Source organism: Leptopilina boulardi, unplaced genomic scaffold (assembly GCF_019393585.1).
Source record: "Leptopilina boulardi isolate dan_hultmark-lab unplaced genomic scaffold, ZJU_Lbou_2.1 LbouV2_51, whole genome shotgun sequence".
Taxonomy (NCBI): domain Eukaryota; kingdom Metazoa; phylum Arthropoda; class Insecta; order Hymenoptera; family Figitidae; genus Leptopilina; species Leptopilina boulardi.
The window spans coordinates 505,798-526,912 of NW_026137996.1; the positions used below are offsets into that span (position 1 = coordinate 505,798).

Sequence of the window (21,115 nt, forward strand, 5' to 3'; positions counted from 1 at the left end):
TATATAATTCACATTTCGAAATATGTTATAATTATAAAAAAGAAAAAATTCAAATTATGTCAATTTCTCTTTTCTTTTGAAAAATATAAATGTTAATTAGAATTTAAATTCAATTTCATTAAATTTAAATTAACCTTTTTGAAATAATGACAAAGTACTTGAACTCGTATTTATTCTGCTAAAAATTAATTACCTTAAAAAATAATCTTGATTATATATACAATTTTTCAAAATCATAAACCATTAAAATCCTATTAAAAAGTAAACTTTGCCCTCTTAAAATTTCCAATGGATAATATCAATGGAAAATAATGTTTTCGTTTTTGCCAAAAACCACTATCAATTTTCAGAGTAATATTCTGGGTTAATCGTTCGTAATGAACTTTAAACCTTCAAATTCGATAAATTAGGGTTACTGTTCGTGGCTAATAAAATTGTTTCACGCGCTTGTGAAATTATCAGAGTGATGACAACGTTGAGGGTGCATATATAAATATTTGCAAATATTAAATTTACTGATATACATATATACATACTTATTCATTTAGTTAATTGCAAGTGCTCATATATATTCGCGCATACTCATATAGAGTTTTTTTTTTTTTTTTAATCACGGTAAAGTTCTTTAAATCAAACATATTTAAAGTACTTTTAAAATTAGGTCACGTTGAATTAAAAAGAAACAAGTTGTATTTAAATTTAAAAGAAATTCACTTATTTTAATTAATTATGAAATTCTAAAAATTAAGAAAAAAATCTCAATTATAGTGAATATATTTAAAAATTGGAACATAGAAAGTTTAAATTTATAAAGAAATTAGGTTTTTTGGAACAATTTGTTTTTAATATTAGTTCAAAAATTTATCTATTCGAAAAAAAAATTAATTTATTAGAAATAATTTTAATTACTAAAGAAAAAATAATGCTTGTCAAATGAATTTTTTATACGATAATTAGCAGATTATAATGTATGTTAGTAAAACATGATAAAAGCGATAAAGATTAATATCTTATTGTTGTAAAAAAAAAAATTTAATCGTTTAAAATTCTTCAAGAATCAAAAAATATTAATTTCATTGATGTAATTTTTTTTTATATTATTAAACTATTTATTTTCTTTTCAATTTTATTTTTATTTATTTATTTATTTACGGGACTTCAAAATTAAAGTACCCTTTGAATACAAATTGTATAATATATATGTATATATATATATATTTTTTTTTTATTAATTTAAAAATTTTTGTTAATTTAAAAAAACCAATGGAAAATTTATTAATATTTCTATAATGACGTCAACATGTGTCAAACACCCTTAAAAAAATTATATCACAAGAGTTCGTAAATCAAACATTATTAATTCCCACATCAATAATATAAGTGATTCTTCTAAATACCTTTCAAATTATCATAGTTCAAAATCATTAAAATCAATCAAAACGCTTTTATAACGGAGCACGCCAATATATCGTACACTGAGATAAATATTTTGTTTTTATAATAAAACTTTTTTTTTGCTATCACAACAAAATTTGTATAAATTTACCAATTTACAAAATATCTTGTTTCTAATAAAATTAAAATTTCACCAATTTGTTAATATTCAAACATATAAAAATTTTGAAACAAAAAAAAAGGATAAAAAAATTTTGTTGTTAGCAAAAGAAAACTTTTAGTGTAGAAAAAAAATTTATTAACATTTCACGAAATCTAATTTTCATATATATGTTTATATATTAGTTTATAAAAAAAACAGATTTCTTTCATAATAATTAATTGTAAATGTTTCTTGAAAATATAGCGCGCTAATTTATTTGTAATCATCTTGTGTAAACTGGTTTTATATAAAAGGTTTCAAAGTTCAAATATCATGACCCAATCGGTTGAAGACTAATGGGAAATTATTCTCTTAAAAGCTTGGCCAAAGTCCATTCAATGCGAACGGTAATTCACTAATATTATGGTAATCCAAAGCAAGTACTGTTTCACTGTGCCATACTGCCATTAAACGAATTAAAGCTGATAGTTCATACTCATTCTCATTTTAATCAACGATCAATGAAGATATCGACATTTAAAGAATTGAACCTGGAAAAACCATTCTTTTTTTTTGCAATACTAATTTTCTCGTCAGAAAATAAACTTTAGAAAGAAATTTGTAAAAATTTGTGTCAATATAATAATTACAATTTACAATATCCCTATTTCTTATGAAAAAAAAACTGGTTTTTACTAACACAAGATTTTTTGCCTCATCAATCCTTCCCTGTTATTTTCAAAGTGTACAATTGAAACTTGAAAGTACAAGAAACTATCTGTGGCCCTTTCACTCAATTCGAATAAATCATCAACATTGTTCATGCTGTATGCGAATGTTCAATGAATTTCACAGTAAAAAGAAAATATTATTTTTTAAGATACATCTAAAAAATATCAAATTAATTCAATAAAATAAAATTGGTGAAACTGAATCTATATAATTGTTTTTTTTTTTTATTTTAAATTCTGTATACTTGAGTCAGCGTTGATCGTAAAAGTTAAAGCATTTAAAACTTCTCTTAAATTAAAAAATTAAAATTACTTTAAAATTTAAAAAAGCAAAATACCCTTTAATAAGAATTTTCTACATTTAAAAGAAATTTCAAAGAAAGTCGATCGCTAAACGGAAAAACAAGATTCTTGTGTACCAAAAAAAAAACAGGGAAACTTAAACCTGCTTTACTTGATGACCATGAATGAAAAATGTATGACGAATTTTATTTGCAATTTTATCTAACTTTCGTTGATCATTTAGTTTCTTTGTATATACGAAAATTTTTATATTCTTAAATGATCTCACTTATAAATTTATAGAATAATCAAGAAATCATCTACTACCTATTCTCCATAAATTCGTATAATCAAATCTAATCATAATTATTCGAAAAAAAAAAAATAAAAAATATAGTTTAACGATGATAAGAATTCTACAACATTGTAATTTGATTTTGAAGGAATTATCAAATAATGAATAATGATATTGATGAGAGGTCATTGTCAAGTGATAATTTCAAAGAATGATATAGGAAATTACTTTTGTTAAATGGAAAATATACTCATTATTACTAACCTTAAAAGATTTTATAACCTACTACAATTTATGTACCATATAATAACAACTGAGGAAATTTCTTATTTAAAAAATAGTAATTACATTTTTTTCTAATGACAATGCTAATATGTTTTCTTCAATTTTCTATTAAAGTGTTATATAAGAAAAACACTAAGAGAATATGTGTAATTTTTTAAATTCAAAAACTTGCAATACACTTTCCATGACAAATTTTTTTTATAAGAAACCAATTTCTATAGAAAGGAACTCAAACAACTCTTTATTTTCTATCAGGATATAATGTGAGAACTCTCTTGTAACAAAAAATAACTTGAAGTTATCAAATGTTTTAAAAAACCTTTTTTTTAAAATATTAATCATCAAAACTATTTAAATAATTATTGAGGAACTCCCAAAACTATTACCAAACTGCTCAGAACTCTGATTATACATTCTATGCTAAATATGCATATGACTATTCTATATTCGTCCACAGACCTTAAAACTAAAGAGACTCAAAACTAAATGTGTTTGTTGCTTCTATAACAAAAAAAAATTTAATTGGGACAATGAAACTTTAAACAAAACTAAAAAAAATCTATTGCTTGTAGAATACTTTAAAAACACAATTTATATTATTAAAGGTAACTAAATATAAAATATAAATAATGCATTTAAAAAATAATTTCAAAAGCTTTAAAATGGTAATATTAAAAAAAACTTTTTTAGTAGATAAAAACTGCATGTAATTATTAATTTAAATGAATATAAATCTCTAACCTTAGGATGCAACCGATGTATCATTTCGGATGATAAGATCTGCTTGGAAACACACGCGATTTAAAACAAATTCAAACCACGTTTAAATTGAAAAAAAATAAACTACTTTTTTCTAAAGATTTAGACAATCGCGATTTTAAGAAATTTTTAAACACTCCTGGGACAAAAAAAATTTACTGACATAAAAAAAAAATTTAACATTTTTTCGTTCGCGAATTAAAACATTCGAACACTCCCGAAATTATTTACTTCAAATAAAATTTACACTCACGTCGATCACGGCTAAACAGGTCAATACACGAATTGCAACTGATTAAATTATCTTTGGAATTTTATTACCTTTACGTTCGTCCTTTGTACTTCAATATAAACATTACAGTTTGGGTTGCGCAGGTATAATAGTTATTCAAAAATCATCTCGACCCATTATTTATAAATATTTTTAGATAACTTGTATTCTTAAATATTATTTATTTTTTGGATAATTTTAAATATAAATTTAGTTTTTAAATACAAAATTGTACCATTTTGTTGTTGAAGAAATTCTAATTAAAATATTAATTATCACACGGAAAAAATTAATTCAGTAGATTTTACAGAACTATCACAGAGGGCGGATACAGCTCTTTACGAAACTGAGTGTTGTAAAATGTCACGAAATATTCAGTATAAACAACGAAATTTCTGTAGTTTATCCGAAAATAGTCATTACATTTTACAAAACTCAGTTTCATAAAGACCTGTATCCGCTACTTCGTCACAGTTTTGTAAAATATACTGAATTAATTTTTTCCGTACATTTATTATATATTTAGAGTACCAATAAAATAAATTGTATTTCAAAATTTTTTTCATCCAGTTATTACCACCCTGTGATATTATACACTGAAAAAAATATGCTATTGAATCAACAGCATTTCTGCCAAATGTATAAAAATTATTGATTCAAAAGCATATGCTATAAAATTTTGTAAAATATTTTGTAGATTCTATAGCATATGCTTTTGAATCAATAATTTTTTATACCTTTGGCAGAAATGCTATTGATTCAATAGCATATTTTTCTCAGTGTATTATTTATGACGCTAATTTTCTCAATCAACTTTTCCCTGAATAAATAACACGAGAATAAGTCTAATCGCAAATAAAGAAAAAAAACACGAAAAATTCGACATTGACAAATATTTATCGAGGATTTATAAATTAAAAAAAAAATAATGTTTGTTAACCGTCTATAGATGAAAGCAAAAAAAAAAAAAGTACGGCCCTGCGTTCAACAGGTGACAGAGATAGAGTGGCGCGTAAGTGCTCATCGTGGATGATGCCATCGCGCTCTTGCATTTACGTACCTGCCAGTATCGGGAGCCCGGCTCTTGAGCTCATAATACATGAAGTCCTGTGACGTTGAGAGTAGAGACAATGCTTGTTCGAAGTCATTGTTGTATTCCAAATCAAAGTCCTCAGCATTAGTGAGTGCAGCCAAATCAAAACCCATATCTATCCCAGATTCGTCCATTTTCAAAAGAGGATGATGTGTTTATATAAATTTAGATATATATAAAGTTCAATGAAGTTGATTACGATGGTAGTCAGAGAAAGTTAAAACTTGAACGTTCACGATTCACAGGTAAGATAACGGCAATGATGACACACCACCTAAACCAGCACTGCTACCGCGAAACGACAAACCAGAGACCACTGATAACGATAGACGTATCACTTGGGACTCAAATCATTGCATATATGTTCTAACGTTATTACTGAACTTCGAATTTCCGAAGGAACCACATGCTTCTCTCATGAGAGAATTTATTCACTCAAAACTATTAATTCAATCTGAATTTAAAGAGAAAATTTTCATTAAATAATCCGCCTTGTATATGTAATGTATTTTGTTTTAAAACTTATCCTACTAATTTTAAGGCAAACTTTAGTATTCATGTTTCTACGATAAGAGATATTTATTCTGTTATTCATATAGAAATGTTGTTATCCGTTTAAATGGAAGAGGCAACTTTTAATTTGGAAACACTTTCAAAATGTAATGTTGGTGTAAGTTCTATTTGTTCTATTAGTTCTATGGATAAGCCATCTGTTAAACTGGAAAAAGAGTTTGGTTTTGACAACAGTTGGTTGGTATTTAAATCAAAAATTTTTCTGTTTCAACAAAATTTTGGTTTTCCTAATCAAACTTTAGTTTAGACAACAAAAATCCTTTTCTTCTACTTTTAGTTGTATCAACCAAAGTTTGTTTGAGACAATCAAAATTTTGTTGAGGCATCCAAAAATTTAAAAACTAACCAAATGTTTTGTTGTCAAAATCAAAATACTTTTTTCAGTATATGTTTGAGCTTCTAATACAAGCAGATAAATATACTAAAACACTGAGAAAAAGATACTATTACATATGCAGCATTTCTGTACTGATAAAAAATTATTGATTCAAAAGCATATGCTATACAGAATTTGTAAATTATCATGTAAATACGGCATATGCTTTTGAAACATTTTTTTATATTTTTGGCAAAAATACTATAAAATTAGCTAGAATTTCTAAAAGATTTGAAATTTTTACATTAAAACATAATTTTCAAAAAAAGCTACTTAAAATTTGCTAAATTCATCATAATAATACCGATAAGATTTAATTACTTTCATAAACTAATTCCTAGATTAGTGTTCTAATTCCTATAGAGTTATGAGATTCTTTTTCAAGCGTGCATCAAAGATATCTCTTATCGTAGAATAACCACAATTATATTTCAAAAGTACAAATTTTACAGTATCGAAAATTGTTTTTTCATTTCAATATCTGAAGATTTAATTTATGTGACTGATAAGAATATTGTAACAAGATTTCACGTTTTTAAAAGATGCTGGCGTAAATTACTACTCTTTTATTAACCAGAGATGACAATTTCTATCAAAACTTTATACAAGTGAAAAAAAATAAAATAAAATAATAACAGAATTGCTCTAATTATCTAATTAGTAACTTTTACTAACAATTAGAAAAATTTAACTAATTCTAAATCAAACAATGAATAACTAATTTAAATTAGTAAACATTTTTACTAATTCAGATAAAGAGAGTAGTTAATCTATAAATTTCAAATAATCATAAAAAATTATTGATTAAAATAATAAAATTAGCTATTAATTTTATAATATTTATATAACTACAATGTAAAATAAAACATTATTATTATTTAAAATTAATATTGTTTATAAAAAATTTTCGATATAGAGAAAATATGAAAAATAAACGGAATTGATAATCGCAATAATAGCGAAGTAAACTTTATCTCTACTTCTATTGATATACAATTTTGTTACAAATGATTTTCATCCGACAATTATGTGTCTCATTCTTTGATCGTTTCATATATATATGTTATTGAGCTGTTACATAATAATATATATATATATATCAAATATAAACACATCCAAGGGAGACATGATTTTTATTTAAAAATCTCTTCAGTTGTCATGATTTAAATCATTTATTACAAAAAATGTTAAAATAAATATTTTACTATGCTCTATTTAACAAAATCAAAAAAATTGTCATCCTTAAACTATATATATATATATTGATAAACAACGTGACTTTTTAACATGTGAATAGTCAAAAAAAAAATATTTTGATCTTTAAAAAAAATATTTCCATTGTCAAAAGTTTCTAAAAATTTGCATTTACATTTCTCTATACGAAAATTGTTAACTTTTCCATCTCAATAATAATTTAAAAATTACAAGATGGTAATTGACAAATCATTACTTAGGTTTCAGTTATCAATTTACATATATCCAAAATGACACAAAATTAAAAAAAAATGAAGCAATTAAATTTTTTCACAAAAATTAAATCCCCAGATTTTGATTTTTATTAAAATTGTTTGTCAAAATATTTTCTAATTTTCAATGAGAATTCATTAAAAAAAATATATATAACCGGCACTAATTAATCTGTCAGGCGCGAAAATGTTTACAAAATAAACAATTTGAATGAAACTCAGTTAAGTGAATATATAAGAAAGTAAGTCAGACCGAAAAGTATATACATATATATATATATTATATATACACACTATTAAGGAGATGCGGCTATGAAAGTAAGCCATATGGCAACGAAAATTTTATCAATTAATATAATAAATAATCGCGAACTTATAACCCTACGTCCTTTCTTAGAGCATAATCAAAAAACAACTCCCGATCTCAATCTTGCGGGAGGCCGTCACGAGAAACTTTGGCGGTGATGAAGAGTTATGCGGCGGGGAATAGCGGAGGAGGGCAACAAGATGATTGTGACAGTAAAGTGTACGCGTCATTATACGAGAGAAAGAGAGAGTAAAGAGCGCATAACGGACTTTGAGAGTGAGAGAGAAAAAAGATGACACTATCAATAAGAAGAGAAAAGAGAGATGTGGACAAGAATCATCAGGCGCCAAGTGAAAAAAAAAAAAGACACTTTATTAATTCTAATTTTTCCCGCACATTTTATGCATAATTTTTTTTTCAACAATTTCGTCCCCCCCCCCTTCCTTGATTTTTGTTAAAAATTGCCTCAATTGTCAATAATATCACAACACCGCACATGATCCATGTGAACTCAACTGTAGAAAAATTACTTACAACGTTCACCGTTCACTTTGTCTGTTCGCGCGAACACAACCGCAGCGACTCTACTTGTTACTACGCGGTTCAAGAACGATGCCAATTGTGAACGCTACTGACATCTTTTGACAATCAGAAAAATTCTTCTATCCTCCCACTTATCCCACAACTATATATATATTGCATTTCTAAATTTGTCATATTAAAAAAAAAAAAATAAATAACTGTGGCAAAAATTTCCAAATGGATTATTATGTCAGCAAAAAAAAAAGGGGGGGATTACAATCTATTACATAATACAGCGGAAGATAAATTTGGAATATGAAAGAAATTTCCTTGCGCTGAAATTACATTTAGTTTTTAATTATTAATAATTAAAATTTTTTTTACTAATTTTCTAATTTATTAAAATTATAATATTTCCCCTGATTCATTTGTCTTTAAAGGTTTCTCTAATTTCCACAATATTGTATTAATTAAAAAAAAAAGTTATATTTATATTACACTGAAAAAAAACTTGATTCAAATACGGAAAAAAATATAAAGTAACTTTTACTATACTCACAAAGTAAAACCTATACTGTTTATTCTGTGCATCTCTTGCAATTTTTGCTTTGGAAATAGAAAAAAATACTACACTGAAATAGTAAATTTTACTCTGGAAATAGTATTTTCTATTTCCAAAGCAAAAAGTGTCAGAAATGTGCAGAAGTTCCGAAAAGTGGAATTTACTTTAGACGTAGTAAAAATTACTATATTTTTGTTTTCCATTTTTCTCCGTGAATAATTGGTTATTTGACATTATACACTGTAAAAAAAATTAGAGAGTTAACGTTACTGGGAGTTAAAATTTTCGAGTTTAAAAATCAACTCAAAAAGGGAGTTAATAATTAAATTAACTCCTTAAAATCAGCTCCCACTTGGAAAAAAAATTCCCCGGAAAGTGCCCCCTGGAGGTTCTATCAGAATTCCGCCGGAACTTCCAACGTAATTCCATCGGAATTCCATCGAATTTCCAATGGGATTCCGATGGAGTTCCGACGGAATTCTGACGGAATTAGGACTCTAAAAATTTTGAAAAAAATTAATCGGAATCCCATAGGAAATTCTTTGGAACTCCGATGGAATTCCGACGGAATTACGTTGGAAGTTCCGGCGGAATTTTGATAGAACCTCCAGGAGGCTTTTTCCGGGAAATCTTTCCAAGTGGGCTCCCTAGACATAAAATTAACTCTTAAAGCATTAACTCCCTTCGCTTCAACTCGAAAAGGGAGTTAATAATTAAATTAACTCCTTAAAACCAACTCCCACTTGGAAAGATTCCCCGAAATGTGCCCCCTGGAGGTTCTATCAGAATTCCGCCGGAACTTCCAACGTAATTCTGTCGGAATTCCATTAGAGTTTCAAAGAATTTACAATGGGATTCCGACGGAGTTCCGACGGAATTCTGACGGAATTAGGACTTTAAAAATTTTGAAAAAAATTAATCGGAATCCCATAGGAAATTCTTTAGAACTCCTATGGAAAGTTTCGGCGGAATTTTGATAGAACCTCCAGGGGGCACTTTCCGGGGAATCTTTCTAAGTGGGCTCCCTAGGCATAAAATTAACTCGTAAAGCATTAACTCCCTTCGCTTCAACTCCAAAAGGATGGGACTTTTATAGCATCCCCTGGGGAGTTAAAATTTAACTCCTTTTTTTTACAGTGTATTAAATAAATATTTATTTGTATCAAATAATTATTATTTGGCATTCAATTAAATTATACATTGTTTCAAAAACAAATTATCAAATTCAAATTAATTATTTGAGCCAATTAAATTGTATTTCTTTCAAATACATAGAAATTATTGTTTCAAATACTATTTATCGAATTTAAATTAATTATTTGGTTCAAGTAATTATTTATTTGTTAATAGTCAAGTATTATTTGAATCAAATAAAAAAAAATGTTTTTTATATTCCCTAGCTTCTTTAAAAGTCAGAATAATGATTTTTTCCCCAACAAATATAATTATGCCTATTTCCCTTTTTTTCCACAAGATGAATAGACATTAAGGACAAATAAGCTCATAAAAAAAACGTGAGTGTATTGGACAAAAAGAGGAAGACGCGAAGGAAGTGGAAGCTCTTAGAATTTAAGTTCCTTATTCGTCTGAAGAAGCGTTAACCCGCCCTGTTCTTTCGAGTTTTCCTTTTCGTTGTTCTATGCACTGCCTTCGTTGAAGAAAATCTTTTCTCTCTAACGTATTATAGTTCAGTGAATAGCTCGGGATGGTTGTTTGCAATCTCATAAATTCGTATAACAAAAGCTGCTGACGATGTTTATTAAATCTCAAGCATCGACAATAACGTCATATAATTTTTAATGTTTCATATTCTTCAATGGAGAAATAAAAATTTATGGACACAAATTGTTACTCTTGATATACATTTACTGGCAAAAGTATATATATTATCTTTTGACTTTTATATTAAAACTTCAAAAGTTTACTGTTCAGGTATACTTTGTCAATATATTTTTTTTTGTCATACTTTAATGCCATTAAAAAAGAAAATTTAATATAAAAAAAAAATAAAATAACTGACAAACGCAACTTTTTAAATAATATTTATGTAAATAAAAATATTTTAAAAGATTTAAATACAATTGTTAATGTGTATAAATTTTGTAATTGTAATATTACATCTGAGAATAAACATAATAATGACATGTGTATTTTGTGATTATGAAATTCGAGTTTGCTGACAGTGACATATATTTGATTAAAGGGAACCCGTGTTATATTCAGATACATTAGTATGAATTTATATCCAATGTCAAATCCTCCTGGCAGTAAGAAACCGTTAATGAACAATGAATCAGTGGAAGTGTATTATAATTTTGTGCAATTTAGTAATATTTAGTGTAATAATAGAAGAAACTTTTACGTTTTTATTGCCGAGAAAATTATCTCAATGTTTCGATGATTATTGGTTTAAATATAAGGTAATTACTAACAGTTGAATTTAATTAATTGCAAAAGAAAATTAATTTTCAAATTTAAAAAATATCAACCCTTTTAGTAAATATTTTGTCGATAATTGAAAAAAAAAAAAATGATAATATCAATTATTTCGTTTCTAGTCTTTACATAACAAAACCTACGTAGGAATTTTTGAGAAAAAGAGACGAATTGCTTGGCAGAGCAATCTTTTCAAGATTTATGAACATAACTTATTGGCCACTGCGGGACATTATAGCTACCTCTTGCGAGACAACTTCATTGCTGATCTCAGCACTGGACAGTACCTTCGAGAATGGGTTCGTAATCGATGTTCTAAATCGTAAATCGACAATCGATTAAGTCAAGTCCTTCGAAAAGAAACGATAAACTCTTAGACTTTTTCTCGATTAAAATCAAAAAAATTTATTTTCCTTCCTTTTTTGTTTGTAACCTTCTTCTAATATAAAAAAAAAATTCAGAAAGTATTTTTCAACGAATTATAATTACTTTTATATATACATATATATATATTTAGGTAAAATTAATACCAAATACTCAAATACCACTCGACAATGATCCAATGGTATCTGCAGTTCTTCACAATCCAAACAAAGTGCCACAATATTTAGATTGGCGAACGTGTGGTTTTTTAACACCACCTGAGGAACAATTGGACTGTGGTAGTTGTTATGCCTATTCAATAATTGGAACAATTATAGGACAACTTTTTAAACTAACAGGTCATGTATTTTCATTGAGTAAACAACAAATAGTTGATTGCAGTTCATTAACGGGAAATTTGGGATGTAATGGTGGATCTTTAAGGAATACTTTGAGATATTTGGAAAATGTCAAAGGACTTATGGACGAATCACACTATCCCTATATAGGAAGGGTAAAAATGAAAATTAATTTTTCCTCTTCTAAAATTCCACTACTACTATTTTACAACTAATACTATTTTCCTATCTCTTTTTAATATAATAGAATCTTATTGGATTGAATATAATCCTCTCAGAATGAGAATACTATTTTGTCACTAAAGAATATTTCACACAAAAAAAAAAGAATTTCACATATTTTATATTGATAGATATAGAAAATTCTTTCATAAAAATTGGCCAAAGATCAAAAAGACAAATATACTACGCAAAAGAATAAATTTCAAAAATCACCTTTTATTTTTCGAATCACTTTTTGAAATTAAATTTTAAGGCAAAAAAAAATCAAATTTTCGACAAATAATCGAATACTTGATTTCTTTTTTTTTAAATTGTCAATTATTATTTATTTTAATCAAATAAAATTAAAGTTTTAAAATTAAAATTCCAATCATATATTTAATTATTAATAATGAACATTAATAAAATGAAAGACTCGCGATCGTTTCTCTCTCTCTCTCTTTTGGACTTTGCCTCGTATTTTTATCGTTCGCCAATATAGAATGTATATATTACAAATTTGATAGAAAGATTCAGCTAGTGTGACATTAACAATAATTAATAACAATCACTGAGCTTTTGGACTTTGAATAAAGACTTTTTTTTTATCATCCTGTGCAGAAAGCAGAGATAGAATATATAAATTACGCCGTGTAAATCCGATTATCGTGTCTTGAACGACGCAACAAAAAGTCGAGGTCGACATTATTTTGTTCGTTGCTCTTTTCAATTAACATATCAATAGAGGTGCGTGCCTCTAATTATTTGAAAACACGTTAAAAGTTACAGTTTTTAAATTCTCTTCTTCCAATATTTTACATTATATTTCCCATCAGGAAGTTATCAATCATCTTTATAAAGGATCAATAAATGTTTATTAATCAAATATTATAATTGAAAAAAAAAATTAAATTCCCAATAAACTTTATTATATAAATATTTGTTTTGGTCAAAGTTTATTTGTTTAATCATTTCAATAAATTTTTTAGCAAATATATTCTTATTTGTTATATTAAAATATTGTAGAAGAAATTTTATGATGTAACAAGAAATCTCTCTATATATATATATATATATATATATATATATATATATATATGTATATACACGTAATATGTGAGTAATACGAATATTTATCAATTCGGTAATTAACTAAATTACTAAGTCACATTAAATTAAAGAGATAAGAATATTCATGAATTCTAGAACGAGATAATTTCGAAGACTTCTGACAAAATAAATATTTCATTTTTTCCAAATACATGTTATTTAGATCCACTCTTTTTTTTCTCATTATGTGAAAAATAGAATTTACACAAAAGATAATACTGAAAAACTATATCAAATAGAAGAAACCTACACTTTTAGCCTCAATTATAATTTCAGTAGATAGAATCGATTTTGGTCAGACAACGATATGAGCTTTATTTCCAAAGAGACACGTGTTTCTATATGCCATGAAATTAATTATATTTTCTATATCCTAAAATAAATTAAATCGAAAATACAATAGAATATTCTATTCAATGTATTATATTAAATTATTATAATTTAATTAATATATTAATTAAATTATATTATTAACAATGAAGAAGAAACTTAGATTATAAAAAAAATAATGATCGTTTAAAAAAAAAGAATTCCTAAACAAAATAATGGAATAACGTGTTTTTTTTTTATCTAATTCTTTTAGGAAGGAACATGCAAATTTCAAGAAAATTTGAGTGTTATTAATATTACATCATGGGCAATTTTACCAGCATATGATGAAAGAGCATTGGAAGCAGCTGTAACAACAATTGGACCAATTGCAGTGTCAGTGAATGCATCACCAAAAACATTTCAACTTTATCAGTAAGTTTCGTAAAATTTCAAATTATTTCAAAACACACACAAAACTATTCCTATAAAAATTCAATATTTGCTAAATAATAAAAACAAGAGGGTAATTACAAGAAGTGATATTAAACTTTTTTTTTTTTTCTCTCTTGATAACCTTAAAACGTCATCACATTTGCCCTGAGATGACACCAATAAAAAATATCAATTACCGAAATATTAAAAGAAAAAAAAAATTCAATTATATACGCATTCGCTATAGTTAAACATTTATGTAAAAGTCCGTAAAACGACTATTTGTTTAGCAAATTATTACACATAAAACCTTTTTTTTCATTAATTTTTTTTTTGCTAATTAATTAACTATTAAACTAACTAACGAGTAATAATATCAATAATAATAATAATAATAATAATAATAATAATAATAATATTAATATTAAAAATAATTAGTAATATATTATTAATTTAATTACCTAACTAATTAATTTAAAACCTTAAGTTTGTTAACTTAAAATTTTCAAAATATTTTATAACAGTTTTCAGACAAAAGTAAATAAAATAATAATAATTGTATAATAACAAATAAAGTCGTTTTTATACACTTTTACAGAGAATCAAATCCCTTTTTGTTTTATAAAAAAAAAAAAAAAAAAAATTGCTAAAAAAAATATTCTGTCAAAGCTGAACTTTAAAATCATCTGAACTTCGAACATATTTTTTTAGATAACATTTACTCGATAAATACTAAACAGCATGATAAATTCTTACTTCATCTGTCAGTAAAAAAGTCATTTACTCCCGGAACACTTTTGACTCATAGATCCAAAATACTTTTCACGTGTTTGACTTATGTCTATAGTATTTAAATAATTAATTATTATTTATAATAATATTATTTAATTATTAATTTACAAATAACAATATTATTACTTAATTATTATTTACAATAAAAATTATTATTATTATTACCTGATTATTATTTATAATAATTAAAAATTATTATTTTTATTATTTACTCCCGTAGTTTTTATTATTATTTATACCTATAATTTTTTACTATTTTTCTTTCTATTCGACAAAATTTCAAAATGAAACTCTATATATATATTTTTTTTTTCCGAAGCATATATAGTTTTCAACCTAAGCGAAGAAAAGCGTGAGAAATTCGTGCGAATTATCTTTGTTTTGAAAGAGATTCTTGAAAAATCTATATATACTTGAAAAAGATAGATTTCACGCATATAAATATGAACAAAATAAATATTGCATTTTCTGTTATATAACCATCTTCAAGTGATATGAATTTGAAATTTTTCTAAAATCGATTTCAATTTTACAGTAGAGGTATCTATGACGATCCTGCTTGTGGTACAAGTGGTGTGAACCACGCAATGTTAGTAGTGGGATATTCACCAACGTATTGGATTTTGAAGAACTGGTGGGGCTCAGACTGGGGTGAAAATGGATACATGCGTTTAGCAAAAGGTAAAAATCGTTGCGGAATTGCCAACTATGCAGGTTATGCGAAAATTTAATTTTTAAATAAAATATCTAATAATCGAATAAATTTCGCTCACTTGTCATATATATATATAAGTAGATTTGTATATATATAAAGAAAAATGAAACGCAAATTTCCATTGAAACTAAAAGAAACCCGGTTTTTTTTTTTTTTTTTTTAATTTAAATCTGACGCAATATTGATTAAAAATATCGAAAAACAAAAAAATTTGTAAAATTTTTGAAAACTTTTCTATTAAAATTATATATAATTTGTTAAAGAAACAAAAAATTTATGTATATAAAAAATAAATTAATTATTGTCTAATTAAATGTTAAATACACGTATATTTATTGATATAAAATGTGTGTATCTTATTGTATTATAATGAATTTGTAATTTTGAGAAATTGAAATGGGACACTATTATAACGTAATAGCACGTAACTTGACATAACGTTTTCGTCATATGTTCCTTCGATAACATATTCTACCCCTGCGAGGACGAATTTCCAAATTAATGCTTCGTTGAAACAAGCATCTACCATCCCGTGAGTACATTCCATCTGTTCTAGACGCGCCAAATAGTGTTACTATGGTTGACTGACATGGCTTAATTAGAAAGTAGATTGTTTACCTAAATGTCACACAGTCGTACATCAAATTAACGTCTGTGAATATAATTTCAAAAAAAAAAAAAAAAAAATTGACATATAAATTTCCAATTCACTATCTCTAATTATGCCTATATTCAAATTAATTTTTAATTTATCAGAGATAATTTTTTTTTCTTTTATTTTTATCATTTAAATTTCACATATTATAACAAACAAATTGAAACTATCAGTAAATTCTGGAGAAAAAAACCTTTTTTTCAAAAAAAAAAAAAAAAAAAATTCCGATAAAACACCCTTAAAAAGTCGAAAGAAAAGCAATAAGTAAAAGTCGTATAAAAAAATGGATGAGTACTATATTTTTTTTTTTATGGTAAAAATGAACTCAAGTGGATTATGGGGCCATTATTCCTGGGCAATGTTTTCTTCTGTCGCCATAGCTTTTACTTTCGTGTCAGAGCGATGAGTGCAGGAAGAACGCATTGGAAGTAAAGAAAGAGAAACGGAAAAGAAGAAGAAGAAAAAAAAAGTAAATAAATATAGAAGTACTCAGTACGACGTAAGCTTTCATCATCTATTTCATCCTGATCCTTGCACGTACCCAGGAGTGACGGTATGGCCAAGAGAGAAGAAAAAAAAAGCGAGAGAGAGAGAGAGAAAATTTATTGTACCCAGGGACTTTCAGCCCTTATAAGAGCATATACACAGGCACTTATAAGCGCACGTACGTGTAAAGTCGACAAACGATATTAAGCGAATATAGTCGAAATCAAATTTTCTATATTCGAACACACTTTTTATATGTTTTCGCATGTGTCAATAAAAAAAAATTCAAACTCCCATTAATAGAAAGTTTTCATTTTAACAAATATTAACTAACGATTTCTATTTACAGAATCAAATTTAATCAATTAGTTTAAAAAATAGTCCAAAATTATAAAAGATAATTATCTTTTTTTTTTAAATATAATTTTTGTATAAAGAAAATGTTTGAAAAATTTTTCATTGTAGTTTAAAAAAAAATGAATAAAACACAAAAATATGAAAAAAAAGTTTTGTTTTGACTGTCCGACTTTTTTTTTTATCAAACTGCAATTAACATAACAAACAGAAAAGTACGATTAAATAAAAAAAAAGACTCACCGATCGATGAGTCCCACGTCGCATGTTTAAATTCTTCTAATGGACCACTCTCACGAAGATCCCTCTTTTTTTGATTCCACTTCTTCGATATACTGGGATTATTTTTCTTCCGTACATATTCTTCCTTCTCCATCACGTTCTTTGAAAATGTACTGAAAATTAAAAAATTAGATATATTTAATTATATTTTCTAAAATATTAAGACTGATGTTCTCCCCTCTGTAATGAGCCAAAAGTTTTGAACGTTCAAATGAACGAAATATTTTTTTCAATCTGTAAATTATTAAAAATTATGATGTCAATGTAAAATAAAACAGTAAATTTAACAATTATTAAATAAAAAAAATTCGTTTTTGATATTTAAAACAATATTTTGTAATAAAATTCGTAGTTAAAGAAGTTCCAAAAAATATTTCGTTCATTTGAACGTTCAAAACTTTTGGCTCATCTCTGTACATAATCTTAAATAAAAATTGTATTACAAAAAACTATATAATTAAAATTAATTTCACTTTTAGAAAAATTCAGTTGTACAATTATATAATAATATAATATAATATAATATCTTGTAAGATAAATCTCTTTGCAGTGAAATTTTGAGCCAAAATTTGTACTTTTACGTTTTTTTTTTCTTTTTTTTTTTTTAATGTTAAAATAACAAAAACTTTTAATTTAATTCTAGTTACGTTTAATCAAATTTTAATTTCACCCTTTTATATATTAATAATAAGGAAAAAAATTTATTTAAAAAAAAAAAAAAATTAATATAGTTGCTCCCAGTCAATATAATCAGTGAAACTCTCGTATATATATATATATATAAAATTGAAGATCGAGCCAACAAAGTGGTAAATCGATTAGAGAGATAAGTATAGAAGGAAGTTGTAAAGGAGATTTATTATGTCCTCAACTGGGCGAGAAGGAGTGAGAGACAGGATTTCCTCTCCTTCCTCACCTTCATAGTCACAATGATAAGAATTTCACGAACGTGGAAAATCCACGAGGATTTTCCTGTCGTGTTGACGACAGGAAGAATCTTCATCATGAGCATTCTAAGTATTCAACGATCTGGATATATGCTTTACTTCCATCATTATTATATATATATATATATATATATATATATATATATATATATATGCATGTCGAATATACACTAGTTAATAATAAAAAGATTTCGTTTATTTTTCTTCTAAATCTATTAAAAATTATTTCTATATATATTACTTGTAAAAATATTTTCAATACAAAAATCAAATTTTTTTCACATAAATAAAACGAATTTACCTATATATGGGGAAAAATTATTTAATTACAATAATTTAATTTACAAACAATTTCAATTTACGTACGGCAAGTAGCTCTCATTTTTAATTTGCCACGGTCTTTTAATATAAAATGAAGTTTTAATAAATATACACTCGGCCCTGAAATAAAATTGTAATCGCTTCATCCGCCTGCTTTTGCTTTTGCGAAAGGTTCTGCTTTAACGAGATGCATTAAACTTTACAGTAATGTGGTTTCGCGATTATATTTCACCGACGGCTATTGCTGCATCATTATTCATAATTAAAAGTCGCAGTAGTTGCGCGCTGGGATAATTTTGAACTACAATTTTGCGAACGAAAATGAAGTTTCTTGCCTGACTTGAAACTCTCACTCAGAAAACTTTCATTGCAAGGAAAAGAGCTTAGAACTCCGTGGAATATATATATACTTTAAAAAATTTCAACTTTTATTATTCAATCCTTATATCGATATTTTTCAATTGTGTTAAAAAGACTTTCGTGAATGAATTTTGACACACACATATATCATATGAGAAAAGTTTCAGGTCAACGTGAAATAAAAGATTTTCAATATGTCACATACTGTTGTTAAGAGATTTTCATATAAACGCACAAACGGTGATAGTGATTACAATATAATGTATTTAAATTGAAGAACCTTGAGTCAAAATGAGAATAAGAGGTCAAGGAATCCAACAATATGAAAATCAAAAAGAATTTTTATAAAATAAAATAAAATACAACGTGCACGTTCTAAAAAATTTTATTCCCCCGATTTATGTTTATCGAAGCTAAGGTACCGGAATCAGTAAAATAAAAATACGCAGGAGGAATCAAGAAGCATTTTTGCAAACAGCATCGAAACAAATTTATGTATAAAAATCTCTATATATGTTTGAAAATAATAATTTATGTCTATAAATTTTTGTATATTATGTATAATTCTATTTTGTCGTTAATCAAAATTTATTTAAAGATAAGTATAAACAATTGAACGCTAATTAAGTCAATAACATTATATATTAACAATGTTTAAGTCTTCGTTAATTATCGTTTAATTAATTCTACTATTTCCTTCGATAATGATACGATTATCAAGAAACAACATTTTTGCATCATATGTAATTAAATATACAGCTTGCATGCAATTGCTCATAAGAATTACCCTTGTTTGCAACAAAGGAGAGAGAAAAACAAACTTTTACGATATTTACAATAATTCAACGAAATTTGACCTTTAGAGCATGGAGAAATCTTTACAATTTCAGTCCTAGTATATGAAATTTATCAATTTCCAAAGTGCAGTTAATTATCAACCAACATTTTTTTTTTTTTAATCATATGTAAAATTTAATTTAAAACAAAATTATATAATTTTTAAAAATTTCGTTTGAAAATTTAGATCATCGATACAATGCGTGATAAATAATTTAAAAAATTTCATTGACCTGGAGAAAGTCAATTTAGTTCAGCAATCGAAAGCATTAACGGCTTGTTACTTTGACAAATTAATAAAGAGAGATCGAATTCACGTGCCAGACACGCCGTCTCTAACAAACAGTAATTGTCATTCGTTGGCCATGATCATTCGAACGGAATTACACTTCGGTATAGGATATTTGCTTTCATCGTCAAAAAAAAAAAACACACAACAAAAAAATTTACCCATTTATCATTTTAAAATAATTATACAAATCAATAATTTTAAAACAACTAAAAAATTGATAAAAATTTAATTATTTTCAAAACACAAAATACTGAAGGTAAATTTCATTTTATTTCTTCCTGTATTGGTATATATTGTTTGAAAAATGGAAAAGATGTATATCCTCAAATAAAGGACGTGGATAAGATATAGATCAGAACGAGGAAAATAGTTCGAGTGGCGTACACTCAACTCGCGAGAGACCAACGAAAGATAATCCTCACTGATAAGAAATGGCCTCTAGAGGAATAGGTATAGCAAAATTCTGATGTACCAAAGGCGAATCGTAGAAAATAATAATTTTTCAAAACCATCTCACCCCTGAACATCAATTTATCATTTTTGATAAGCAACCAACAATTAATAACAATAGAATGATTAGTAAACAAATTTTCAAATAAACAAAATTTTGTTTTACTAAAATTCAATACAAATTTTTTAATTCAAATTTTACCATCGAGGAAAGGTTCAAAGAACATTTTGTCTACGTGACCAAAGGCATGCAAAATCTATAATGAAGAAACAAAATCACCATTTTATCGTTAACAATATTGTTATGCAATTGTCAATTAATATATCCATACAAAAAATAATAAAATCAGCA

General features: G+C 26.0%; 1 protein-coding gene across 1 annotated transcript; it reads left to right on the forward strand.

The window, feature by feature from the left end:
• Positions 1–5,226: 5,226 nt before the first annotated feature.
• LOC127289954 (procathepsin L-like) lies at positions 5,227–16,100 on the forward strand. Its single transcript, XM_051318287.1, has 5 exons — positions 5,227–5,340; positions 11,618–11,794; positions 12,013–12,372; positions 14,112–14,272; positions 15,600–16,100. The coding sequence occupies exons 1-5, from the start codon at positions 5,260–5,262 to the stop codon at positions 15,793–15,795; spliced, it is 975 nt and encodes a 324-aa protein (XP_051174244.1). The 5' UTR covers positions 5,227–5,259; the 3' UTR covers positions 15,796–16,100.
• The last annotated feature ends 5,015 nt before the right edge of the window (positions 16,101–21,115 follow it).

Coding starts and splice junctions, on each gene's coding strand:
- LOC127289954 (XM_051318287.1), top strand. CDS start 5,260: ATGAAGTCCTGTGACGTTGAGAGTAGAGACAATGCTTGTTCGAAGTCA. Junction 5,341..11,617: donor AATCAAAGTCCTCAGCATTA/GTGAGTGCAGCC, acceptor TTTCGTTTCTAG/TCTTTACATAACAAAACCTA. Junction 14,273..15,599: donor AAAACATTTCAACTTTATCA/GTAAGTTTCGTA, acceptor TCAATTTTACAG/TAGAGGTATCTATGACGATC.